Source organism: Miniopterus natalensis, chromosome 9 (assembly GCF_054644295.1).
Source record: "Miniopterus natalensis isolate mMinNat1 chromosome 9, mMinNat1.hap1, whole genome shotgun sequence".
Lineage (NCBI taxonomy): Eukaryota > Metazoa > Chordata > Mammalia > Chiroptera > Miniopteridae > Miniopterus > Miniopterus natalensis.
This window is the reverse complement of record NC_142089.1, coordinates 25,877,286-25,905,141: the sequence shown is the minus strand read 5'-3', so window position 1 is coordinate 25,905,141 and position 27,856 is coordinate 25,877,286. Positions and strand designations below refer to the sequence as shown.

Below are 27,856 nucleotides of genomic sequence, written 5' to 3'. Positions count from 1 at the left end.
GCTCTAAGTAAGGCTTCAAGTTGAGATGAAAAAGAAGGGTATTTGTAGAATACACAAGAACTGGGATAGGAAAAAAGTAAATTTTTCCCCTTAGGATAAAGGGAAAACACAGTCTTATGCTTTATGTAAGTAATTAGAAAATAAGCAAAATAAAGCAACCTGCAACAGTTCCTTCCCAGCCTAAATGTCCCAATGATGCTGGGTATTCTGCCACTTCCTTATCCTCTCCCTAATAAAGTTGGCAAAGTAAATGGTCCACAGGCTTGCTCTCTGAGTGGCTGGCAAGGCCAAGGCAAAGAATGGAACAAACTAAGCCCTTCATCCCAAAATAAAGTCCTGATGGTTCACTATCCTTCCCCAGGCAAGGGGGCAGTGTAGAATTCTGGTTATTTCCATCTTGTTTCTTTTAGGGTAGTTAAAAAGGGGGATCATCAGGTGAGCTCGAGTCATTTTTGCTCCAGCCTCCATTTAACTGAAGTCAAGAACAGATGGCATTATAGGTACAAGCTCCTTAACATCAATTGGTAAATTTTTTTGAAAATCTTTTTTTTTTTTTTGCTGCAAAAAAACACACAACCCCATCGTAGATCAGGGCTTGCCAGAGCCATTGTCCCTGTAATGTAATTGAGGGTAGAGATGGGGGTCAGTCTCCTGGTTCAGGAGACTTCAAATCTGTGCCCAACCCCTAATAATAGTGATTACTGCTAAGATTTATTAAAGGCTCACTTTGTGCCAGGCACTATTCTTAGGACTTCACTTGTATTTTATGTTAACTCATTTAATACTTATAACCCTGAGATTGGTACCAGTGTTACCAATCCCAGCTGACCCTGAGGAAACTGAGGCATCTGGCCTGTTTCAGAGTTAGCTCTTCTTTGAACTGCTATATCTGTAAAGTGCTATCTCAAAGACAGGCACTGTACCACACAGGGCATTAGGAGACAGCAGATGCTAAGCCATCTTCCCCCTCTCATCAAGGGCTATGTTTGACAAACTTGTTTAGATTGAATCTAGTAAGTTCTAGGCAATGCATTAGGTACTAGGAACAGACATGAGTAAGACACAGTCCCACCTCAAGGCACTCACAGTGTAGGTGACGAAGGCTTGTGAGTAGGCCAAAACAGATCATGCCTAAGGGCTGCCACACTACAACAGACTCTTATGATTTCTTCAAGTATGGACACAACCTACATACATACATGAAGTGCTGAGAACAGTGTCTGGCACACAATGAGCAGATTAAGTATTATTCTTATTCTTATTACCTCAAGAATCTGCCCCATAGGCCTCCCTCTCCTGGGATTTTCTTCCTTCCCATTGACTCTGCAGCCAGATTGCCTAGGTCTGAATCACATCTCTGCTATTTCTTGCTTTCATAGCAATGGGCACATTGCTTAAACAGTCAGTGCCTCAGTTTCCTCATCTGTAAAACGGAGATAATACCTATCTCATAGGGATTTTATGAAGATTAAATAAATGATGACCTGTAAAGCACTCAGAAAAGTGCCTGACACAGAAAGAGCTCAGAAGGTGTTAGCTATTCTTATTAGAAGTAGTACTATGTTCCTGCCTTTGCCTGCAGTCATTTCACTTGCAATAAAAAGACTGAATTTAAATGTGTCTGGTATGGTTAGTTTAAGGATAGGAAGTCTCTGGGACTAAATAGGAGGAGAACAGTTCCCCTGGGAAGTTGGAGGAATAACCCTGGAACTTGTTAATTAAGATCTTGTTAATGAATCTGCTTGTTAATGGTCTATTAAATAATCACACAGTGAAGTTTACCGCACAAGTAAAGCCTTCTTCAAATGCTTGCTCTTTCCAGTCCTCCTGGCCCAGCTCTGACTTCTAAACATCTCTCCTAAGGGCAAGCCCTTCCAAATCCTTCCAGATCTGACACAGCCCTCTTCATCTTGTCATACCGGCCTGCAGAGTGTGGCTATTCCTGCAGCCTAAGAAAGGTCTCTGGGGCAGAAAGCCCTCTTCATCTTGATTCTGCCTATCATTCTTTAGGCTGAGGCATTACACCTCTGAACTAAGACATTTCTGTACACAAAGTAGAAACAGAGTTGCTGGCCCTGGAAACTAAAAAATAAAGGTGCTCTGAGCTTTACTGAGAAGAAAGGCAGTGGGTAAATTCCTTTCAACGGGAATCTGGTAATATGAAATTTCAGTGGAGATGCCACAGATCTGTATAGGGAGTGGCCTGTCAACTTACACTCACAAAAAGTCTACAAAAAGCTTTCGTCCCAGACCACCGAGGAGAAGAATGTTGTAGCCAGTGTCGGAACGCAGGCTCTTCTGAAGCCCAACTTCAAGGATGATACAGCATGTAAGAGGGTACCTCTACGTTGAATACTCAAGGTATTTCATAAGCTACTTTAGTCTCCTAAAACCATTCTGCTGTTTAGACAGGAGTTCTTGGAAAGGGAAATATATATAAATACGTGTGTGTGTGTGTGTGTATGTGTGTGTGTGTGTGTTATTTGTGTGGTTGTGTGCAGCAGAAGGATGGGGGGCACTTAAATAGTTACTTTTACATTACAAAACATGTCTGTTATCTTTTTGGATTCAACAACCCTGTAAGGTAGAGCAAGGCTTATTCACCAGTTCCTATTTTAGATATGAGTTGCTGGGACTCAGAGAAACAAAGCAACTTACCCGAAGTTACACAGCTAGTACATTACAAGCGAGAGTTTCTGACTCTATGCTCTTGTCCTATCACTGAACTGTTCTCAATTACCCTATTTCTAGTCATCAATTCCCACTTGTAAATGTACCAGGAGGTACCCAGCCCTGTGTGGTCCTTCAGACTATGTCAAAGTGGGTAGAGCCAGCAGGGCTCACCCAAGAAAACAGTGGTTCTGGGTTCACATTCCCACAAGTATTTTTGAGCTAGATGCTACATGAGGAGAAACACTAGATAATTGTACAAGAAGACACATGGGCCGATGGAGGAGGGACAATGCAACAAATAACGCAATACAATGTGATGAGTGTTTAAAAGGGGGGAAGTATGTTGGGAAAAGGACACCACCCTCAAGTCCACTACCAAGATTGATGAGAGCATCCACTAGTGTACACGTGGTCTGAAGCCACCTGAACCTAGCACCAGGTTCATTCCTACCCTCTGGCAGCTGCGTCCAGAAGGGTTAAAGCTTAAATTAGATTGACAATAGACAATCTGCAGGTGTTGGTGAGTAATTCTGCCACTGAGAGATTCCTCTAATTGTCCAACCCTTATTTCTTTACAAATGGGCATTTTAGCATAAGAAGAAAGCTTAAAGGCTGGGGGAGAGGAGAGGAGCCTGGCAAAAAACCTTCTCCAGCCCCTTCTGGGTAGTATAACAGCAGTGAGAAGACAAGCTGGCCAGAGCCCCAAGGAGCACCAAAGCAAGACTGGCCTCCCTCACATCTGGCTAAGCACCGCAGACCCCTCCGCTGGGCTGCCTCATAATTACAATATTGCACCAAGAAAGGGGCTGTCTGAGCATATACAATCAGCTGATCTGCAATCAGGGAGGAAAATGGAAAGAGCCCGATTAGGAGCGAAGGCAAAGGGGGGAACTAGAGGCAGATGGGCAGATCCAACCGCCAAAGGGAGACTGGAGAAGAAAGGCATTGTCGTGAGAAGACCCTGTGTCTTTATTTGGACCATTCCTGGGCTCCTCGGTGGAATCCCAGGCTTTTCCTCTCTAGTCACCTAGTCCCAACTCCCCTTCCTCCAAGGCCATACGTCTTTATGAAAGCTTGTCTCTGAGACTCTTACCGGAGATGAGTGATTCAGAAAGTTTAAGGAGCATAAGAATCCCCTGCTTACTAAACCTACAGATTTCCAGGCCACATTCCCTGTGATTCTGATGAGATCTGGTGTGGCCCTGGGAATCTGCATTATAAAGAGTATACTCCACCCGACCCTCCTCCACTACAACCACAAGTGATCCTGAAGCAGATGGTCCTTAGATCACAATTTAATAACCCCAGACTTGGGGGATTACTCCTTCTGAAATCCTAGAGCTCTTATCATCTGTTTTTTTTAATTATTTCTTTTTCATATATATACACGTGTGTGTGTATATATATATCCTCGCTACTCACCTTAACCATAAGGCCCTAAAGAAGAGGAAGTCTCATCTCCTACTTCTTTGATGTCCCTGCAACAGCAGTGAGTACAGCGCTTTACAACAGGAGCTCAGGAAATACTGTGGATGTAGAGAGATGATGACGATAAAGAGGCCAGGGGAAGGAAAACCACAAGAGCGATGGCAGTGTACGGAGGCACTGGCTGGAAGAAACTGTTTTTAGAATGCCTACATGTGCCAGGCTGGAACAATAGTTTGCTTCTCTTTTTATCCTTCAATAGTCTTGGCACTACACGCCTACCCTCCCTCATGAAAGTCAAGCCTGAGCAATGCACCTCCCATTGGAAACTTTCCCAAGAAATCCTGCCAAGAATCCCGGGTGCTATGTGGCTTAGTATAATGGCTAAAGGAGGATTCTAGGTCCTGAGCCCTACCGGGTCTCAGTGCAGGGCAAAGTATAGAGCTGAGCATGAACTTTAGCAGAGACCAGGGTCCTTGATCTACCTCCCTAAACATCCCCAGGGTAATGGCCTTCCTTCATTTCAACAAACATTTCCTGTGTGTCTACTTCATACCAAGCACGGTTCTGGGTGCTCATAAGATATCCTATGTCATCGGAAAGTATTTCACAGTGACTCATCTTTAGAAAGTAACTTTAAAAGCAAGATCCTATCTGATGCTGGGCCTCGTGAACACATAAGCATCAAATGGACATTCTCAAGAATGCCTAGCCATAGGATGAAGTACTATAGAGATCTGAGGTCAGGCCTCAGGGCCTGGTGGAGAGAAATTCTATTCTTACTTTATTGTGAACAATCCTTGGAAGCTCTGCAGTTCTTTCTTCCATTCTCAGATGCCATACTTTGTCCAGAAAATCAAACAGCCACACTTAGCCCCTTTAAATAAGCAATTTCTTGATTTTCAGGTATCAGCTTAAAGTTCTCTCTGATGCCTAGGCAAGATTAGGTGCTCTTGCTTCTAACCCCATGGCATTTTGTACTATCCCTATTATAGGACTTTTCACAACATCCCACAGTTGCTTACTAAATATTAAACTCCAGCCCGGCCGGGCGTGGCTCAGCGGTTGAGTGTTGACCTAGTATCAAGGCGATTGGGGTTCGATTCCCGGTCAGGGCACATGCCCGGGTTGTGGGCTCGATTCCCAGTTGGGGGCGTGCAGGAGGCAGCCGATCAATGACTCTCTCATCATTGATGTTTCTATTTCTCTCTCTCTCTCTCCCTCTCCTTTCCTCTCTCTGAAATCAATAAAGATATATTTAAAAATATGTAAATTAATAAATTAAATAAATATTAAAATCCTGAAAGACAGGGGACTGCAATCTGTCTTGCTTATTATCATATCCCCAGCACCTAGCATGATGCCTGGAACAATGCAGGGATTCAGTAAATATTGGATAAATGGTTAAGTGTATTAATGACTGCACCATACTCTCTACCAAGATGGAAACTTAATCATGCCCCGTGTACTCTGCTACAGTTTTATCCACAATGCCACCAAGACGAAGCGGCACTATTCTTTCTGTAGTACCAGTATTATATAGAGGTAGAACTGAGGTTCACAGGATCAGCCCAATACAGACTCCAGGAGGCACTTCCTATGATCAAAGATGGACACAACGCTCCAAAGTCAATATAATGTCACCAAGAGCCTGAGAGTTATACCATCCTTAAGAAACAATGCCACCTCTGTCACAGACCTGATGGTAAGATCTCTTACAAGTCACTCAGCTTCTCATAGACTCAGCTTTTTCATGAAGAGGGTATTAGGTCCTCCAGCAGCAGGTACTCTCTTTCAATAAGGAACAAATGACAATAAGAAGCTACCCACATCATGATGGAAGGTTAGCAGAAGAGGACAGCATTTGCAGTGAGATATCTCTGCGGTTAGGAAAGGGTTAAGCCCACCCGTCTGTCTGGGCGATCTCCTACCGTAAATCAGCCTTGACTGCTGCTCAGTCTGAATGAAGCCCCACCAGGTTGGCCTGTCAGGAAGGAAGCCCATGCGTCCAGACTTTTGTTGTTCTAAGGATTTTTAAAAAAAAATTTTACTGCTCAGGAAGGAAGCCGAAGCCTAGGCCCTAACTGCAGTCCTGCTGATTACTTACCCTAGCATGTGCTACTGCCTTACCTAGCTACCTCTTTCACTCAACTCTTTCCTTTTCTAGAATTCCTTCCTAACTATGCTTTTGGCATTTGGGCCTAAATCCCAGACTTTCCCCTCTTCTTTAAAAACTAAAAATTAAAACAGCATTTCCCTTCCTACCTCCCATACACCTTTGTGTTTGCATGTGGCAAGGACTGGGGACAGGGAGAGAGGAGAAGTGGGTGCTCTATGATCTAGAGACACTTTGTCCCCAACAATGACCTGAACCCCTTCTCTCAAAGGAAGTCATGAAGGAACTGATAAGGACTGAGGTATTGAACAACTTGCTTCCAATGGCTATTTCTGCTATACATATATGTGAACAGAAGACTTTTCAAATATGAACTACTATATTTAAACAGACTCAAATCCAAGGTCCTCAGGCAGAGAGTCAGTCTTTCCCACTCCCATCCTCCTACTTCCCACCTCTCCCACTGACATACAGAGTCATTTTTTAGTATTCCCAAGCCCCATGGGGCTTTCTCTCTACAAAGAGAAAAACACTGAGTTTATTTGTGCGCTCAGGGTAATGGACAGCCCTCTTTTACTCCTAAGAGAATGCACACAGGCACTATGGAAGAGGCCCATGCCCGCCCAACCCTGCCCTCCCCTTCCCCTGCTAATCCCTCCTCAGCAGCCCCCCCAGCTCAGTCCTGCTGCTGTATTTCTCTCCTGACCTACAAGGCCCCTTCAAGCCCCGTCCTAAGCCTCCCCCAAGCAGAGACAATCCATCATGCTGTGGGACTGTGACACGCACAGATGGGGGAAGGTTCACAGATTTCTCTCACATAGGCAAGAGGGTAAAAGTGCCTGTATAACTTAAAATCTAAGGACATACTTGAAACTCTGAGACTTGGAATTCTAATACTAGTCAAATACCATTATAGCAAATCTGATTATATGTAGTCCAAATCTCTATCACACACAAATTCTAATGGCCCATTTATTTCAAACAATATCTGATAATACAAAATTTCAGAATGAGAAAATACGATGAGATTCAGATTTTCTAACCTATCACTGCCAGATATCTAACCTTAGTCCAGTCCCTTCCTGACTCAGAGAGATTTGTTTTTTTTAAACTCTAATATTACCTTGCTTCTAAATAAAATGAAGAGAGGAGGTTAGAGGAACACCAGGGCTAATCCTGGTGGATGGATAATAATGAAGGGAGGTAAAACAGCTGGTTATCACAGAAAGAGGTTCTGAGCCTTTCTCCCTCCCTCTTTGCCATAATGCAGGAGTGTGTAAAAGGATCCTGCATACATGCTAGTTGTTAATGACCCTGTGTTGGGCTACATCAGTGCTTTTAACAATGAAGATTAAACTACCAGATTGTCCTTGAAATAATAATAGTCATTATGTATTTGTAAGTGTAACTGTTCTAAGCATTATCTGTATATTTAATCTCATTCAGTCATTCACAACCACCCCTTAAGGTTGTATAATTCCCACTTTACAGGTGAGAATACTGAGGCCCAGAAAAGTTAAATAATTTGCCCAGGGTCACAGAGAAAGTAAGCTAAAGGGTCAGAATTTTATTCCAGAGGCTGAACTCATAATTATTATGTTATATTGCCTCCCCACCTATGATCTGAAACACCTTCAAGTTGTGGCTCAAAGGGGGCAAATACAGCATTTATTCTTCTAACAGGTATTTATCATGCTAGACCACTCTGACTTGGTTTAAATCAAACCCCAAAAAGCAAGGTCAAATGAGAGCAGTATAGGATTAGCTGGCTCCTAAATGGGAATCATATACCTGAAGATAAAGCAAAGGTCTCTCCAGGGCTGGCCCTTTCCCCCTCCCTACATCTTTCTGACTGTCTGCTGTTCTAAGATGGATGCAAAGCCATACATCTCAGCCTGCAAATGAATTTCAGTGGAAAAAGACAACCCTTGTCTAGTGAGTCACACTCAGGCTTACCGGGCTTGATTTCTCATGAGACTGTACCAAAAGGTTCCTTCTTCACACATGCAGCTTCTAGACTTTCCTGAAGCTTGTGTCTGCTAAACATAATGTACTGGATGCAGCACCATGTCTCCCCCAAAAACATAACTTTCATTTCCTCTAGGTCATCTTCAATCACAAGACATTCTACAGAGAAAATGGATGGTCAAATATCTGAATTGCCAGGTGGTTATATGTGTCTACAAAACTCTCACATCACTTGTTCATTTTCAGCTTCAACCAGGATGTAGGTAGGAACTTTTCCCCCTAAAATATACATCAAAAGCCGATCCATATTTGTGGACTACATGATAGGGGATGTAATGCTGTGGGAAAACATTTGAGAAGGGAATAAACTTCAATTTTAGGTTTCTAGAGTGTTAGGAAAGAAAAGTTTTAGATTATTTTTTTTAAGATACTATATTTTAGTACCCAAAATAATCAACAAAATAAGTCTATATTTGAGAAAGGTAATTTCACTTATATGTCTTGAAAAACTCTCTGCCTACTTTTGTCATTATCAAACCTCAAGGCATAAATAAATTCTTCCTTTCTTTCCATAAAACCTGTATACCTTTGGGATAGCAGTCTTATAGATACTATCCAGCGCAATGCTGAAGAGTGGCAAATTGATAAAAACTTAAAGTAAAAATTAGATTATAATCACCACCATCAATTTATTCAGTACTCCACTAACACTTACTGAACCCTTCGATGTGATTGGCACAAATGCAAAAAAAAAATTTTTTTTAAAAATTGTAATACTAAAACTAAAATGTGATTAAGATAACAGAAAAGTCTGATCTATTGGGTAAGGCTGGAAGGGAATAAATTATTCCTGTTTACTTAGCATCAACCAGGTTTACTGATTCATACCACGGCCTATTATTTCTCCAGGTCTCACCCCATAGTCTCAATTTAGGATCTTTTCCTGAAAAGGGCATAAGAGAGAAACTAGGTGAAAGTTCTTTTGCAGAAAATTCTCTCCTTGCCCCAAAGATATAGTCATAAATTCCCACCCTGTAGCATACACTTTGAGGTTACTGAGGATAAAATCACACTCTGTTCAACCACGAATGTCACAATTTAAATGGTCTTTTTAAAAATTTTAAGGCATTTTAGCTGATATATAGCAATAAGTTATCCTTAAGTCTGTAGTTCAGCTCTTTTTAAGAGGGTAAAATGGCACTGAGAAATGCTGTTAAACAGTTGGAAGAGTATATTCAAATCCAAAAATTGTTATTTTGGTGTTAAAATCGTGGATTTTACAAAAAAGTAGCATCACGCTAAATCCCACATATTTATACAGAGTATATATAAAAATATGAAAAAACATTATAAAATATAACTATTAAATGTATTGTAACTCCAAATCCTGAGCATTTACAAAGAATACATTTCGACGTGTGCTAATATTTATTAACCAGATGGGTGTAGTTAATAAGGGTTAAAAATAAGAAAAACCAATATAAAAATATAATTCTATTTTTCAGTTTCCTTTTCCCTGCTTAATGAGGAAAGGGGGTGGGGAGGGAGGGCAACTTTTGTTATTTGGATACAATGTGTGTTTTCTGTTTTCAAACAAAAAAAGGGCCACCAAATAATCAACCTGGGGCCGCTGACCGGAAGACAGCCCCGGAAAACTTCCCGTGGGAAGAGTTCCAGAAATTGCCCAGACTTTAACGAGCCCCGCTGTGCTGGCTGCGAGCCTCTGACTGTCAGAGGCGACCACGACTCGCCTCGCCCGAATACCAGCCCTCCTTCCGATTCATGAAGCCCTGGACTTGAGAAATGTTCCCCGGGACGTTTTACAGATTTGAACTGCAAAACCGCGAAAACATTTCGAATCTCCAGGAGAAACCCCCAAGTCCCCGGGTGCCGAGGGGCAGCTAGCTCCAGATGCGCAAGTACGCGTCCATCCTTCCTCATCAGCGCGCCCTGGGCCCTCCCCTATCCCTCCTCCCACTCCTGCACCCCCAGCCTCCTCCCGGCGCACCGGCCACCCCCCCCCCCCCCGTGTCCCCCTCGCCTCCTCACTCCGCCTCCCGCCCACTTGCACCTCCCGTGGGGTCCCACACCACCCCGACATCCGCGTGGGCGTGCCCCCTCCCGGGTCACCTTCCTCCCGGGTCACCCTCCTCCCGGCCCCACACTGTCTCTGTGGCTCAGACCACGTACAGGAAACCGATTAAGGGCTGGGCTCGGACTCAGTGCGACCAGGGGGCCAGGGACATGGAGGGTGGGGCAGGACAGGGGGTGGGGGACCAGGCTGGTCCTCGGCCCCGACCGCAGGAGGCAGCGGCGGCGTGGGGCCCGCCTGGGGCAGCGCCGGGAGTTCTTCCGCAGCCTCCAAGTCCAGCCGCGGGACGGCAAAGTCACCAACATTTCTGGATCCACTTGAAAGCCATCTCGGTGGCGGAGGCTGAGGGGTCCTTTTCAAGTGAAGCAACGGGGCCCACGGTGGTCCTTACTCCCGCGGCCCGGCCTCGCGCCCCTCCGCGCCCCCTCCCCCAAACGATCAATTACCAGCCACCCTTCTGCCGGGAGCGGCGCGGGGGCTGGCTGGCGGCCGCGAGGAAACGGCAGCCGGGGATCACTTCTGCATGACAATTGATGGGAGGGAGGGCGCGAGGCGAGGAGGGAGGGCGGCTGCGGTGTCCGTTTTCTCACCATGGTGATTAGGCATTCCGGCCGTGCAGGGAGGCAGCCGCCGACCAGAGCCGCGCGGCGGGCGGGGAGCGAGGACCGAGAAGAGAGCGAGAGCCGGAGCGGGAGCGAGCCCAGCCGCCGCGCTGGCGGGCGAGCGGTGCGCGGGGCCAAGCCAGGCCAGCTGGCTCTGCAGCCATCAGGGACTGCTCCGGTCCAGCCCGGCCCCACTTTAACTGTGCAAACATTTCTTTATCCCAACAAGACAATTAAACCCAGCAGCATGAAAAGGAGTCTCCATGACTGTGTTGGGAGTGAACAACCAGAAACAAACACACACATCCCAGGAGTTCTTAAAAGGACTTGGGGAAAACCCGGGAGCAGCTGAGCAACAATCAGGCTGGGTCTAGGCAGTCAGTACAGAGGAAACCATCTGACTCATCTGGGTCTGGTGGTTTGCTGACCCTTTCACAGTGGTCATCTGCTCCAGCTACAATCCAGGAGTTCAGCCTGGTGACCTGAGAACTGCCCCGAACATTATTTCCAGCAAGCGCAATTCTAAAAGCCCAAATTAGGGTCCCTGTCCACCCAGTCCCAGAGCCCTTGGGACATATTCCCTCTAGCAATGCCCCCATGATGTAGCTGACCCTCCTCATTCTGGGCTTCTCTGGGCTTATGTACCCTCAGTTATTTGATTCTTAGAACACAGGGACTTAAATGGCACATGCCTTTATAAGGCACATTTCAAAGTACAAAATACCATCTTCTACTCAGGGCTTTTGGGACCTGAGAACCAAAGTAGAACCACCTGTAGTTGCTGTGAACTACCAGTTTCCTACCTACCTACCTGTGAATCTGTCTAATCATAGGGAAGGGCCAAGATAAGAGGGCCACTTATGGTCACTGCCCAGTGCCCATCCCTGATGTGGCCAGTCATCGCTCCACACAGGCAGTTCTGGTCCCTCTCAATCCTCAAATAAGCATGCATACTAGCCAACTCCAATTTGGGATGAGTGGACCGACTGGCAGGCTGGCCAAAGACTGTGTCACCCAGGCAGAAATCTAGGCACAGAGGTGGTCCAAAGAAAATGATAAGGAAATGCACATGATAAGAGCCAGAGTGCTAAGGGGGTAATAAATGTATAGATTCTAGCACAAGGCAGCAGATAATACGTATCTTCCCTTTGTTGTAAAGTTTCTTTAATGAGGAAATGTTTATTTTAAAAGCCCTGGGAAACATATCTGTAGACACTTCATATGTAAGACACACGTGGACTATTTGTAATTGGTCCATAAATTTTAGCATCATTTCCCTGGACAAGGAGCCCTGGGAGACTGGTTCAGGGAGTGACAATAAACAGGAGTTACCTCAGTCCCCTTCCTGGGGAATTATGCATCCTCCACGAACGGCTTCTCACAAAATACTGTTCCCTTTTTTCCAGGGCAAATAAGTCAGTCCTGTAGAGTAAAGGCTTCTTTTTTCCACAAAGCCCAACACCTACCTTGGGAATCACCTGTGATGCCAGGTAGATGAACAAGCAAGCAAACAGGAATCATCTACTAGAAAAGACGACACTTTACCCAAACAGCTAGAATTTTTCCTACAAAAATGGATATTTAATCACAAAAGAAAGTACCCAGATTGAAGGGAAGAACACATACGTGTACATTACACCATGTCTGCAGGCCCCTCTTTCAAATGCTCTCACATGTGGACATATCTGCATATGGATACAGTGTGTGAGCAGGGGGTGGCTGCAACAGTAAAAATTGTCAGTGTTTCCATTGTAAAACTGATTTTTCATTGGCCTAAAACTCAGTCATAAAACTTCTACTCTATGTAAGGGACACCCACCCACCCAGTACAATCCCCCCCACAAATGCTTATTTAGGAGTTTTACTGCTGTATTTAATTAAAACATTTTTTTATACTTTATGAAAAAAATTTATATGAAGAGACTGAAAAATGAGTCAACCATATCAGAAATTAACTCTAAATTTTAAGAATAAAAAACTAAAATATATATGGTTTATATTCTATCATATTGGTAGTCTGGGCAAAAGCCACTTAACCTATTACTTTGCTATTTTGAACACTCTATTCTCTGTCCTCTTGCCTTCCCATCCCCCTCCCTGCCCCATCTGCCCCTCAAGCTCTCCCTTTGGAAGCAGTCTTGTATACTGTCACTCGATTATCTGAGAAATATTACTTATTTCAAAACGGTTCTGTAGGGAGGACCTGAAAGACATCTAGTGGGAATAATCAGGCCTTCTAACGGCCCTTAAATATGTATTTACATAAAACAGACCATAAATATTCTGACACACATCGGCATATGACAGGAGCCAAGAAAGCTGCTGCAGACTTTGTCACAGTGCCTCTTCAACCCTTCCTGACAGAAAAATGTTTCCCCTGTCTTCCAAACACTCAAAATCAAAAGCACAGATGCTACGCAATACAACCGTTTGTGACGGCTGCCACACTGCCCAAGGAAAGGAAAGGAAAGGAAAGGGAAGAGGAGCACAGATCCAGAGTTATCACCAAGCAACAGTCTCCTCTTCACTTTACACCTTTGTTTTTTGCTAAAGATTAGTCCCAAATGCAACTCTAGATAATAATGTGGGTATACAAACATCCCATACTCACATGCACACCCATAGGTTGAATATATGTGTAAGAGAAAAAAGAGAACACAAACTACTCTCTAAAGGAAAAATATTTTAAAAAATAGAGGGAGAATGGGCTCCAATTTCTGTAACAGTACAATTTGAAATAAAGAAGTTTCCCCACCCTTCTGATCAGAATCTCATTAATTTCAAGGTCAGAATTCCATTTCACTTTGGGAGACAGACTCATTTAATTTTTCTCCACCCAGGCGTATTCCGGTGTGAGGGATCCATCTCCATGGGGGATGGCACCACCACACAATGCAAACCAGGCAAACAGAAGAGTTATGGCTTTGACACTCGGAGGGGAATGGATATCCACATCTATGAGTTCTGACTTGACTAACAAGCTTCCTCCTCTCTGGGCATCTGATACAGGTTTGGGCTAAAAAGATAGATGGAGACAAGCTGGATATATTAGGAGAGAAGAAAGGAATCTTGATCTGCAGGTGTTACGGTGTGGCATATTAGTTTTGAAGGATTTCATTTTCAACTTGTATTTGGAGAAAAAGGGAGCAAAATTTGTCATACCCTAATCCAGGGCAGTTTTAGCTAAAGGTCAAATTACAGCTAGCCTTGAGCACTTGCACACTGACAAAAACTAAATTAAAACAGACCGACACAAAGCCAATCCATGTTCAGCAGGTATATTCAAAAAGCAGGATCATAACACATACGTCAGCTGTACGGAAAGGGGAGAGGTAGACGAGGAACTAAAGCAAAAGTGAGAGAGCACATGGGCAGCTGTGCTGTCACACAGCAGCCTTCCCCATAAGTGGGGAGGTCTCCGGCTTACAGACGCTGACATAAAAGACACACTCGCAACATATTTCAAAACCAAAGAGCGATGGATTTACAAGGCAGGTTGATTTTATGATGACTTTTATTGAAAAGGTACGCTGGGTTTAGGCAGATGCCTTTTAGCGCAGGAAAGTTAACACAGTGCCTAATTCAAGGAGACAGCCTGAGGAAGCAGTGCCGACAGGGGAGAGAGCTGCAATGTCTCTATTACTCTCCTCGGCATCATAAAGAGAAGAGAAAAAAATGGTATTCGTGTTGGTAGTTATAGAGAGGGCGGAAGCACAAAAAATAGAGAAGAGGGGAAAGCAAACCTCAGATGTAGTTTTCTTAAGAAAACAAAATGAAGCAAACCTTAGAACAAAGGGTTGGGTGAGAAAACACTCTCAGTTCATACATTTTCACCAGGCTTGAAGAAAACTGCTGTCTACCCACAGCCCAAAAGCTTCAAAACACAATTATTTTCTGATTAGATTAGATTAGATTAGATTAGATGAGAAGATTGCAGGGTTCAGGAGTCCTAGTCTACAAGTTCCAAATCAAGGTTAGTTCCAACTAGTAGTGAGGTAGCCAGAGCCCAAAAAAGCACTTGGAGAACATGAGAAAGCTGTTCCTTAAGCAGAAATTAATAATAGCTGTGAACATCAAATATGGAGCAGCCACACAGGTCAACCACAGCCAGTCCTCAAAGTGGGCTCCAGGATAAGCATCCAGCAAACCTGTTAAATCCCAAGAGAAGCCGGCTTTCTAGCCTTGCGATTGCAAGGAAAATACAGCTGTTTGAAATGCTTTATGGTGATTGACGACACCTTTGTCCTGCTCTGAAAAATAGCCTGATGTGGACAAGGGCTGAGAGTTGTGACAATAAAATCACATGGACTCCAGTGGATGCGATACAATGGAAAAGCTAAAATATAATACTAATATCAGAGAAACATAATGAGGATAGCAAAAAGAGGAGGGATGGATAAGTTTCTTCAGGCCCCCCAAATTCCCTAGGAACCTACCCTTTCCAATGGAATGACATTTACTCCAGTACCTATATGGTACCCCTCTTCACTCCAGAGTCCCCAGGGAATAAGCCAATCATGCCCTGGAGAGAAGGGCAGTGTGGAGGTCAACTTGCCTCTGGCTACCTTCAGAAAAACATTTCCTACAGAACTCTCAATGCTTACTGACAGAGACAAGTAAATATTAGTACTCCATAGCTATGGAATGGGAAGGAACTGGCCCTTCCCATTACTAGGAGCAGGGAAAAGGCCACCGACCTGTTGAACACTACTGTAAGGCAGGGCTTACTGGGGGTAGGGAGGGCTCACATCAAAGTACTTACATCTGTCATTCCGATCCTCTGGGCTAGATGAGGCTTCTCGATCCGAAATGAGGCCGGAGACAGCAAAAATCTTCTTCCCCGTGTCATCAACCTTAAGTGAACCGGGGGAACTAGATGGCAGCTGTGTCCCAAAGTCATATTCCTTGCCATCTGCATCTGAGAAGCGCAAGTGGGGAGACTCTGTGTCGTGGCAGTTCTTCAGTCTCTTGGCCGGCGTAAAGGCTGACTGATAACTCTCCCTGTCCTCAGTGGAAGCAAAGGGACGGAAAGCCCCAACACCACTGTGATTTAGCATACTGATTGGAGTGCAATCTAGATTTGGGGGAGCAAACTGGGGGTGGAGATGTAGTAAAGAAGGGGGAAAATCACGATTGGCAAAAGTGCCCGGCACCCCACCCTGCCGATGGTACATAGAGGCAAAGGTGTAGGAACCATTGGTGAATGGAATATGCACGTCCTTGTCTACTGAGACAGGTACACCAAAGGGTCGTGGCTGTTGACAAGGGATGGAAGCATCACGGCTGGCCTCAGCTGTGGACGCCAGGACCATCAGTGCTGGGGATGCCAGCGGGTTGGGGAGGTAGGACGAGTTCTCCATCTTGAAGGCTGCCCGGTGTAAGTCCATTGGAGTTTCTTTCTATGGTCCGCGTCACACAAGAAGCAGTCTTCCCTGGGAGGGAGGCTGAGGGGCACCTTGGATCAGGGCAAGGAATGTTACTGGGGAATCATCCCCTTCTAACACCTGCAGAAACAGTAAAGAGAAAAAAAAAGAGGGGGAGGAAGGTTAGGGGGAGGAAAAGAACGGGAAACCCTAAGTGATCGAAACACCATCCTTCTGGCTTACAGATTCTCGGGCAAGAGACACCACAGGCTTTAGGAGCCAGTGGGCAGCAGCATCAGACCATTTTCATTCTGGAAAATCAATAGACAACTTACTGTGATGTACGCGTAGCTGACTTTGGTCCCTACACGTTCCGGGTGAAATGCGCCTGAGCCCAGCAAAGGGAAAAAAATCATAAAACCTCCACATACAATATTCCCTGAGCAAATGAGCTTTGGAAGACCAAGTCACCCAGTAGATTAGGTGGGGCATATATTTTAAAGGGCCTCCACCTACATACACCACTCATGGCAGGCCTGATGTTCAAAAAGAGAAAAGGATCCACCTCTATAACGCCCCATGTATGAGTCGTCTCTTCATCTCCCCTAATAACGCCCTGATACTGAAAAATCCCTAAATCAAGCACATCTTGACCATGAACATCTGTACGTTAGGTGGTACAAATTGTGCGTGTGGATAAATCACACACATAAACACACATCTTCATGTATCATCTAAGACTGTTTCCAGAAAGAAATGCTGTGTGAACAAATAACAGCAGCATTATTGTTGCTGCATAACCCTCTCTAATCACACAGGCTTTCTCTTTTCTGAGAAGGAACAAAACCTTCATCAATAAAATGCCTGGCGTCTCTGACAATATTTAAAAACATAATGGGTGCCTTTGGCATATGTTCTCTAGAAGCGGCTGTCTTCCAGGGGCAGCAAAGAACGAATCGGTAATTTTAGTTACTAATGCACTCACTCTTAAGTAGATTTGTAAACTCCCTTGAATTTGCCATTAACATTTAGAGCAAAATGTTAACAAAATTTCTGACTTATTTTGCTCTGCTTGTTGGCCCAGCTAGAGTTGACATCCAATGAAGGCCTCTGGAACAAATTGGAGTTCGGAGAGACTTCTTTCAATTTCTCTTTTAAATTTAGGTTGTACATTTTCACAGTCACTGATTCTGTTTCAAAATTTACTTTTAGTGGGAAGTGGGAGAAGGGCTATATATCAAAAGTCCAGATAACACAAGATGACTACTAGGACTTATTAGCTTCAAACATACACACTAAGTAGAAACGTAAGTGAAACTCAAAGTGTAACCAAAAATCACCATCTGCTACAAATTATAACCTTTAAATTGAGAGTCATGTCTCAAATAAAATTTACCCCCTCCCTTAAAAAACCCCCGCCTAGATAATGGAGTATCTGTCTTTGGTGTTCCCTCAAACAGAGAAACCTTAGTTAAACTGTAGATGAATCCTCCTGACTTAATGCAGTGCAAAGAGAGTATTTCCTTCTCCCATCCTGTAGTAGACGTGTCAATGACTGTTATTAATTGGGAAGATGAGTGCACACCATCAGACTGCTTCCTCATTTGGCATCTTTCCTTATAGACATCATTGCTAAATTACCAGATTATGTATCTCACATTAACGGATTTTTCTCTCTTCCAAATTTTAAATAACTTTCCTGTCAAGTTATAGCAGTGCAGGGAATGATCTGCCAAGGGCAGCCGGTGAGGCTGACAAGTCTGGGAATCCTATTCTTGGCTGTTTTCAAGTCAGATTAATAGCCACACAATATGGATGCTCTGAAAGTGGGTCTAGGGCTGTTCCAAGGGTTCTAAGCAGCTTTTCACAACAGAAATAACTACTTGTCCATCAACAAGCAATATTATATGAGGAGAGCAGGAGAAGAGGGCAAACATAATACACTAGGGGTGAGGGGAGGAATGTTTCTCCCCCAAAATAGCCAATCACCCAGAGGATTCGCTTTCTATTTTTACTTCCTGGATCACCTCATTATGTTAAATGAGTTTCATAAATTAGTAATCTGGCGACAGCACCGGACACTCCAACAGAACACGGTGAGCCACTCAGACCCAGTTATTCATTTGAAACTTCATTATACTGAAAATAAATCACACTATTTTTCCAGGCCGCATCTCTTTTCCTCCACTGTGTGGGCGTTGGTCTCTGTGGGGGAAGGGGGAGTGTGTTCTTTTCCTTTTTCTTTCTTACCCCCTCCTCACATTAACAACTTGTATAGATGAGGCTTCAGCAGACCACAGTCATTATGAAAATCTATAGTTAATACACTCCCAATGTCAAAATGTCATGGGTTTAAACACAGAACCCAAAATAAGAAAACTAACTGACCCTCTTAATTAAAAAAATATGGATTGTAAGATAATCAGCTTGATAGAGCATTTGGGTGACTGTAAAGAACCGGGCAAAGGGAAAGTAAGTAACTGTTACTTTTCTGCCTCTATGCTGATTTTTTTTAATTTAGCACTTCGTGCAAATCCAGATTAAAATAACTCCGGCTATTGATCCGAGCAGTGGAATTGACATTAATTTTAGTTCACTTCTCACTTTGCAAAGGGATCAATAGGAAGTAATAACAGCTGACATCCCTGCTGAAAGGAGGAGAAAGAAGGGCTGAAGACAGAAATCGAAAAGCAACCAAATAAATCATCAGCTACTTTTCCACGGCATCAGACAAACTCCAAACAGATTGCAAAAAGTCTTTGTTGAATTAACTAAACAAGGAGGAGGGATCAATCCACGAAGCTAAATAAATTGTCTGGCAGGCAGTGAGGTTGGACGGAGGGACCAACAAATATTGAGTTTTAAAAATTTCAAATCCTTGACGTGATGGGTTTGGTTCATGTCTGTATGTGTGTGGGAGTTTGTTAAATCACACACCCAACCCTGGTTTAAAGTGATTACAAAACGCCAACTAACTGAATAATTAGTGAGATCACTAATTGCGTGGTTAAACATGCCAGAACCAAGACAAATGGAACGAAGAAGCTGGCGTTCTGAACGTGAAAATGTCTGTGTCTGGGCTGATGCGCAAGGCTCCCCGCTCTCCGGCGCAAACTAGTCAGTTTCGCATAGAAAAACTGAACGCCAAAGTCTCTGAGAGTGGGCAGTTTCCCACCCCAGCTTCTCACCATCCCCGTCCAGGGTCTGGGCTTCTTGACCCGCTGTGGTTATGAGTGTAGAAGGAAGCCACGCTGCTGCTGCTGGGAGCCAAACCCACTTGCAAATGACTGCCACAAAGAAAGCTGCAAAGCCGCTCTCCCGGAGCCCCAGCTCTTAACGCCCAGCGAACTATGATTCTGCTGGCAATTACAACGCTCTCACAACACTCCTCTGCTTATTACAACAGGTGACATTTTTGTGGTCTCTGAACCGTTTCCAAAAGCAAGGAATGAAAATAATAGAACAAATTAAATGGTATTTTTCCTGTGCATAAATAAACTTAAAAAAAAAATTAACAGGCAACTTAAAAAGCAGAGAACAATAGGAAATGGGGCCAGGGTAGTGGGGAGTTGTGAAGAATCAGAAAAGAATTTTTTTTAAGTTCACAGACTTCTCCCCTAGAAGAGAATTCCCGCACACCAAATGCCCAGGGGGTATCTGGAAACACCACTCTAACAGAAATTTTTACCACCATATGCAAGGAAACATAAGGCTAACACGGGCTGGGGGCAATGCCTACGAATCAGACGTGGCCAGGTGTGGGTCCCAGATCTGGACCCGGACCCAGGTCTGGCTTGGCTAACCGGTGAGGATAGGAGACAGCCCGGACTGTCCAGAGCGCGGGGCCGCGGGGCTGCCGGCTCAGCAAGCAGTGCAGAATTTAGTCAGGACGAGTCTTAACCGGGAAAAACCAACTCTTTTAGGAAAAACGGAGGAAGAAGAGGTGAAGGTGAAACCTACATCAACTTCGGGCCAACGCAGAGCCGAGGCGGCTACTGCACGGCCTGACCTCTCCTTCCAGCTCTCGGTAGCCTCTGCACAAAGAATACTTTAGGTCCCAACAACCTCCCCCCGAAACAGTCTGCTTGTAACTTTGGGGAATGAGAGCGCCGGCCGCGAAGAACGGACAAGTGCGAGGGGCCCTGGTCCGCAGCGGGACAGGGAGCGCGAGGCAGAGGCTCGTAGGAAGGTGCCTTCGATCAAAGTCCAAGTACCTAGTGCCCCAGAACGGCCCCGCCCCGCGGGTCACCCGGCCCGTCGCCGCGCGCCGTCGCCTCGCCGGGCAGCCACGGGGCTCCTAGACTCCAGCTCTCCTGCAAATGCGGGCCCTCCCCGGCCCCGGGCCGCGGGCCTAGGGTGCGGGAGAGGGCTGTGCCTCTCGCGCCGCGGCCCGGCTGCCGCTCGCCAAACAGGTGTGAGTCTCGGCTCGCTCGGTGCCCGGCCCGGCCCCGTCGGTCACGAGAGGTGCGGCGCCGCCCTGCCCTCGGCCTTCCCTTACCTCGCCCCGAGCGCAGCGAGAGAATTAACGCCACTTTTGCAGGGTTCCCGCGGGCCAGGAGGGATGGGAACGGAAGACGGCCGCTTCGCTTTTCCTCGACGCTCTTTCTACCCTTCCCAACCTCGACTCATTTTCTAGTCTCAGGAAGAAGCCCCGAGACAGCCACAGGAGGAGGCCGTACACCCCAGCCCGTCCCGCTCCCTCCGTTCCGACCCGCCGCTTCCTCCCTGTCCATCCTTTTTTCTCTTTATTTTCCCTCCTTTCCCCTTTACCCCTCTCAAGCCAAGTCTGGAACCGAGGCGAGAGGCGAGGCGTGGCTGGTGGGCATCGTGGGCAGAGAGCGCCCGAGTCCTCCCTCTCAGCGGCTGCCGGGGCGGAGAGGGGGCCCAGGCCAGAGGTTCCAGGCGGCCGGGCCGGCGGGCAGAGCCCCACACCCAGCGCCCCGCCCCAAGCCTCCTCCCGTGGGGACGCGCGTCCGGCTCGGCCGGGGCCCTGGTGCTCCACTGGAGCCGCGGCCGGGGCCCGAGAGAGCCCGCGTTCTCAGCGGAAAGCGAGAGCTCTTCCTCTGACTCCCAGCGGCCCGAGCCCCCACTCTGCCAGGGCTCCTGCGCGCCCTCGCCCGCCGGGGTCCGCTCGGGCCTCGGGCTCCGCGAGCGGACAGCGCGGGCATCCCCTCGGATGGCCGGCCTCACCGCCGCGGGCGGCCTCGCCGGGGGCCACACGGAAGCTCTCTGCCCAAGTTTGTGCGTCCTGGAAGAAAAGATTTCCCTTACAATGCACAAAGGCGAAACGCTCAGGCCGAGCCCTGAAAGGCCCGGGTTGGGGCGGGGGGTGGCTGGAGGCTTGGGAGCGCTGTGGCGGGGCTGGGCTCCGGCCGAGAAGGTCGCCCGGCGGCTGACGGGCGCGGCGGGGATGGCCGCGGCACCGCGGCACCGCAGCGACCAGCGCGTTCGCTGAAAAGTTTTGTTCTCAAGTCGGTGGAAGAGAAATTGTTACTCAGTTTAAGGCAGGTAAATCTATGTTAAAAATAAAACTACGAAAAGAGCAACGTGCCCCTGTCTATGTGGTGGTCCTCCCACCCCGCTCCGTATAATCTCCGCAAGAGAAGAGTCCCAGCCCCGAAAATCCCGGGAGACCCGGTACGGGTCGGGCGGCTCTCAGGCCAGGCGGGTCCAGCCCAGCGGAGCGGGGAGTTTAGCGGTGGCATTAGAAGGGTCCACGTCTGTGCCAGCACCTGCCTCCTTCCAGCCCGCAGCGGCTCCCCCAACCCACCCTCCTCCCTCCACGCCCTTCACACCCGCCCCCTCCAGGAAAGTAAGCCGAGCACTCAGGGGCCCAAGGCTCCCAGTCTCTCCTCCGGTATCCCACAGGGCGGGTAGTGTGTAGAGTGGTGACGGTCGGGTCACCCCTTTCTCATTCGGATCACCCCTTCTCCATCCTGCCCGCCCTTCAGGGCTTCCCACCGAGTACCACCCGGTCCGGTCTGGTCCCGGTCCCGGTCCCAGTCCCGCAGGAAATCACCGCGGCATAGACCGGGGAACACCGCGAGAAGGCATTCTCCAGACCGACCCAAACAAAGTGGGGATGGGGCTTATTAAAAAATGAAGAAAAGAAGTCCTGCTCCCTTCCCTTGCTGTCCCCTCACCCTCCCTACCTGTCCAACTCCCGCGTCTGGTCCCTCCCCCTCGCACCCCCCAAATAAAACACATTAAGGAAAACTCAAGACGGAAAGTTTGAGTGAGGCAGCGCACGGAGCGCGCAGGGCACAGAGGCTGGGAGATCTAAGACGCGCCAGTCCAGGTCCCAGCCCCTGCCCCTTGGGGGGGGGGGGGGGGCGCCGCCCAAATCCCTAGGAGACCGACCCGGAAAGTTAGCCAGGTTCCGGAGCAGCCCGGCGGCCCTCGCACCCACCCCTTTGGTGTGTGCACACAGACCCACACACCCCTTTCTCTTTCTCCATACTTGCCGTGTAAATTCCTTGGGAGAACGGTCACACTTTTCAGGACACGGAGGGAAGAAGGCGGTGAGTGTGGTGCATGAAAAGTCCCGGGTGCGCAGGGTCGGCGGCGGCGGCGGCGGTGGCGGCGCCGGCAGCGGCAGCAGCAGCAGGCGGCTGGCCCCGGGTTTGTGCTCGCGAGCTGCCTGGGATTGCATGTACAGATTAAGAGACTCGGTTGGTGTGAGAGAAGGAGCAGTGCTGCCTCTCAGCGCTGGCTCTAATCAGTGAATGAGCCTCCACTCTCCCAGGGACTGGGAGACACACACACACTCACGGGCGCACGCACACACACGCACACATTCTCTCACACTCACACACATACAGGCACTCTGAGCACTGAATACATTAGGGCACTAAGGGACTCTGGGAAATGGAGTCCAGACCCAGGGCACTCCTGAAGAACAAACCTGCTGGCCCTCACCAAAGAGCTCCAAAGTCTTGGAGTGGTGAGACACTGTAAACTGAAGAGAGCTCTTGCTTTTGTTCACCCCCACCCCCCACTCAAGATCTAAATGAATGGTTTGGTGATCTTCTTGATTTCTTGACCAAAGCGTGACCAAAACTAGATGGGTACATCTTTAAGACTGACATCCACTGCAGCTAAATGACCCCCAAATCCTGGCTCTCTCCTGAACTCTGCCTTTTGTTTTTACAGAAAAATCTTACCTACTGATTGGCTCCCGGAATGCTTCTCTGGGTCTTTGCCTATAATAAGATAATAAATGAATATAAATAAAACTAATACTTTTAGAAGGGGTGGAGAAGGCCTAGTTTAGCACTCAGGTTTGAGCATTAACATTTTTATTGGTGTTTATATTTATAATTTTAAAATCATTTTATATCATCATTTAATTCACCACATACAGAGGATAAGTAAGTAAAATGGATGGAGAACTAACATTCCCTGAGTACCTCCTAAGAGTTGGGTTTCAGAACTAAATGCCCTTACATAATCTCATTTAATCTCCAAATTAATTCTGGAGAAAATATTGACACTATTTTATATATAGAAGAGGAAACTGTGGTTGAAAGGGTATTGTAATTTGCCCATGGGAACATGGTCAAAAAGTCTAGAATAGCAGGTAGTCCTCTGAAAGGAAAGCCCAACCAAAATCTAATCCTGGTTTAAAAAAAATCATTCCTTTCATCTGTGGTTCAGATTCTGTAACTACAGATTTCTCATCTGGAAAAATGGGAGGCAGTAGTATATACCGATAATCCACCCTGAAAAGAACCACATGAGATTACAAATTGTCTCTAAAAACACAGAGCTCTCGAAGACTCATCCTTGCTATTATTTCCTGGTCCTTTTTTCTTATGTTTAACATTACATAGCATCTAATTATTATGTATAGTTAGGTTTACATGTGTTGTTTGTATTTAAAAATTTTAGTTACCAACTTTTGTAAGAAAATGGTTAATTTGAACAACCTAGAGTTTTTTGTTTATGACTATTTCTGTCTCTGTAATTCATGGGATTAGGGTTGTCTGTTCAAGAACCTGTAAGTCTTTTTACCCATGTTTAGTCATTCATACATACAGTAGCATTTATTGTTTGAAGCATTTCTGTTCCCATAGGTTATTCTCTCCTGCTGGATTGTAAACTTCATGAAGGCAAGAACCGTGCTTGCCTTATTCAACGTTATACTTCAACATCTAACAGTGTCAATCTTAGTTGAACAAATAAATGAGGATATAAAAACAAAATAAACAAATAAAATCTCTGCCTCCAAAGAGCTTACCATCTAGTAAAGAAGACTAGAATTAGAAAACAATTTGATGATTGCTATAATTTAGCATGACCATGTAATTCATTGGTCTGAGACAAGTTTGAAAAGAAGGACTATTAATAATTATACTGGAGCCCTGGCCAGTTTGGCTCATTGGCTAGAGCATCAGCCTGCAGACTGAAGGGTCCTGGGTTTGATTCTGGCCATGGGCTTGTACCTCAGTTGCAGGGTCTATCTCCAGCCCCGGTCAAAGTGCTTGTGGGAGGCAACCAGTCGATGTGTCTCTCTCACATAGATGTCTCTCTCTTTCTCTCTCCCCCTCCCCCCCCATCTCTCTTCCACCCTCTCTGAAAAGCAATGGAAAAAATACCCTCAGGTGAGGATTAAAAATAATAATAAACAAATAAATAAATAAATAAAAAGAGCGCTAGTTACTGGGTAAGCAGGGTGGAGTTTAGATAGGAGGCAGGGAAAGCAATTAAGAAGTCTATTACAGGTAATTCAGTTGGGATACAGTAGAGCTTAATCCAAGGTACTAGGGCAGTGGGAACGAAAAAGAAGGGACACGTTACAGTGAGATCCAAACTGTGGAATCACCAGAATTTAGCTACTTACTATGGCAGATGAAGCCAGAAGGAAGACCTTATATAAATCCTAAATAGGATTTTATTATTTATAGGGACAAGATGCTGTCAGTACTTTAATGTTCATTAGTAGTAAGAGGCTTCCTCAGATCAGCTTGTAGACTGTGGACACTCTCACAGGTAGATGATATAAATAGGAAACCCTATGTCAATCACCAAGCCAAACATTTTTAATTGCTACCATATGCAACAATCTGTACTATGATGCAAGCACTTAGGAATTAGAAAAAATAACCACTGTCTATAAAAACAATCTAAATGAAAAATTGAGTGCAAAAAAAGCCACAAAAGCATAGCAAAATTATATAATGCAAAATTGAATATGTAATACCTCACTAATTCACAGGTCATGTGTCCAGCAACCTCAGCTATCCAAAACACAATGAACCAGGAAATAAGCAAAAAGGGTCCCAGAATAGCCAAAATAAACATTACAAAGTCTATGAACTAAAGTTAACACATTTTAGTCCTAGGAGAATTCCTCAAGCCTTCACTCAGAGCTGATTTACTCTTTCTTAGGTACAATTCTAATAAGCTTGATTATTTGGCTTTCCCATTCAGAGCTGATTAAGATTGTCAAATTAAAAGGGGGCAGCCATTAAAAAGAGTGAGATAGACTTGGATGTACTTATATGCAAGGATACCTATTATATATTGTTGAGTGGGAAGAAAAGCAAGTCATATAACAGTATGCAGAGCACGATTTGATATTTGTATATGCACGAGTAGACACACACATTGACAGAAAATGACCTATAGGAATATACATTAGACTGCTAACAATGGCTAGACCTGGAGAGTGAGAGTGTGGATGTGGGTGGGTGTTAGCATGGGGAGCCAGGAATGAAGGGAGGATTTTGATTTTTCCCTTCAAATACTTCTGTTTGTTTGTGTTTCAATGAACACATACTAGTTTTGTAATTTTAATACCAACTTAAAAGCATATGGAAGGAGAAAAGGGCAGTATTTTAGAGCAAAGACATTGATAGCAAGAAGTGGTGACCAAAATACAAGGAGTGAGAACAAGAGCTCAAAAACAGATGATAGAGGTATTTGGTGTGGAGTTAAAAAGCCTGAGTCCATCAGTGGTGACAGAGGGTGTCACAAATTCCAAACCAGCAAAACCCTGATGCTTTCAGGGATAAGTCATCAAATGACACATTATGCTTAGTGTATTTTACTTATGAGAGCATGCAAGTGTGTATAAACTTAGGAAAATAAATTCCCACCAAAAAGCAGATTTTGGTACTTTAGGAAGTAAATTTCAGTTGTCTGGAAAATGTACTTCTGTGGAGCACATCATTCCCTGAAGATGAGAAGGAGACAGTACTTTACTTAAGAGCAGAGGTCATGCAGAGTAAGGACTGGACCATAAATTCAACATTCAGCAAACATCTATTGAGTGTCTATCAAGTGCTAATCACTAAGGACACAAAGATTAATTTAAAAATAGTCCCTGCCCTAAAGAAGCAGCAGAGACAGAAAAGGAAACAGATAGTGAGCAGTGCTGTACAATTCGAGCAGTGCAATAATGGAAATTCTGAGTAAAGGGTGGTGGAAACACAAAACGGGGAGGTGCCCCCAAAGCTTTTAGGAAAGGAGGCAGAGACATAAGTGGGTATTCAAAAGTGAACTATTGCCCAGCCGGGCATGGCTCAGCAGTTGAGTGTCGACCTAGGATCCAGGCAATCAGGGTTCGATTCCCGGTCAGGGCACATGCCCGGGTTGCGGGTGCAGCCGATCAATGACTCTTTCATCATTGATGTTTCTCTCTCTCTCTCTCTCCCTCTCCTTTCCTCTCCCTGAAGTCAATAAAGATATATTAAAAAAAAAAAAAGAACTATTATGGGAAGACACTTAAGGTGGTCTTTGAAGAGTAAGTAGAGTTTACCTAGGGAGAAAAGTTGGAAAGAGCATTCCAAGATGGGGAAATACCATATGCTAAGGCACAGAAACATGAAAGTTCCTGGCATATTCAGATAGTGCATGGTGCTATCTAAGGGCAAGCCTGAAATGACTTGCCCCTAGCTTGGAATTTATGTATCCTCTTTTGTCTTGAAAAAATTCAATGGAAAGTTTGCCTTCAATTCCACAAATACTGTATATTGTGCTTTAATATAAAACAATGTTTTAAATTATTTATCATCAGGTAAAACTGATATTCCAGAAAGATGTGTCACATTTATCCAGTACTTTTTTATATCCCATGTGTAAAACTAAAAAATCCAGAGCTGCTTGTTTCCAATTTGAAAAGCAAAGGTATAGAAGATATAAGGGTGCATTGGAAAAGTAGACCAAGGGGTTGTGAAGGGTCTTGTTTGTTACAGTACGGAACTGGAAATTCCAATGTCTAGCTAACTCCTGTTCGTATTTCAAGATTCTGTGTAGGCATTGTCTCTTCCAGAAAGCTGTGCTGCCCACCAGTCTCCTCAACCACTGCTATCATAGCATCCTATGCATTTATCTATCCGCTTACCACGTTGTGCTGGATTTACTGATTAAGTTTTCTGGCTCCTCCACTAGACTTTGACCTAGATAGATAATGGTATCTGTTGGGCTGAATTGATTTAAATTTGAGGACAAGACTCAAAAAGGATTACCTGACTTCCCAAGACAGGACAGAGTGCTCCTGTGTGTAGTCCCACAGATTTGTGTGCTTACCTGTCAAAGCTAGTATTAAACTATACTGAAATAGTCTACCTTACTTGTCTGTCTCTACGTCTAGACTTTAGGCTCCCCCCCGCCC

The 27,856-nt window shown here is 45.5% G+C and overlaps 1 protein-coding gene across 2 annotated transcripts in view; it reads right to left on the bottom strand.

Annotated features, from left to right (window-relative positions):
* The window catches only part of RNF220 (ring finger protein 220), a 211,095-nt gene extending 188,306 nt beyond the window's left edge, over nucleotides 1-22,789 (bottom strand). The window contains exons 1-2 of one of the 2 annotated variants that reach the window (XM_087820390.1): nucleotides 22,704-22,789; nucleotides 15,639-16,380 (exon numbers count right to left, since the gene is read on the bottom strand). In XM_087820390.1, the coding sequence (XP_087676516.1) occupies nucleotides 15,639-16,263 (625 nt within the window). In that variant the 5' untranslated portion in view covers nucleotides 16,264-16,380; nucleotides 22,704-22,789. The remainder of the gene's footprint in view (nucleotides 1-15,638; nucleotides 16,381-22,703) is intronic. The other variant, XM_087820391.1, reaches the window with a different exon arrangement.
* Nucleotides 22,790-27,856: the final 5,067 nt, after the last annotated feature.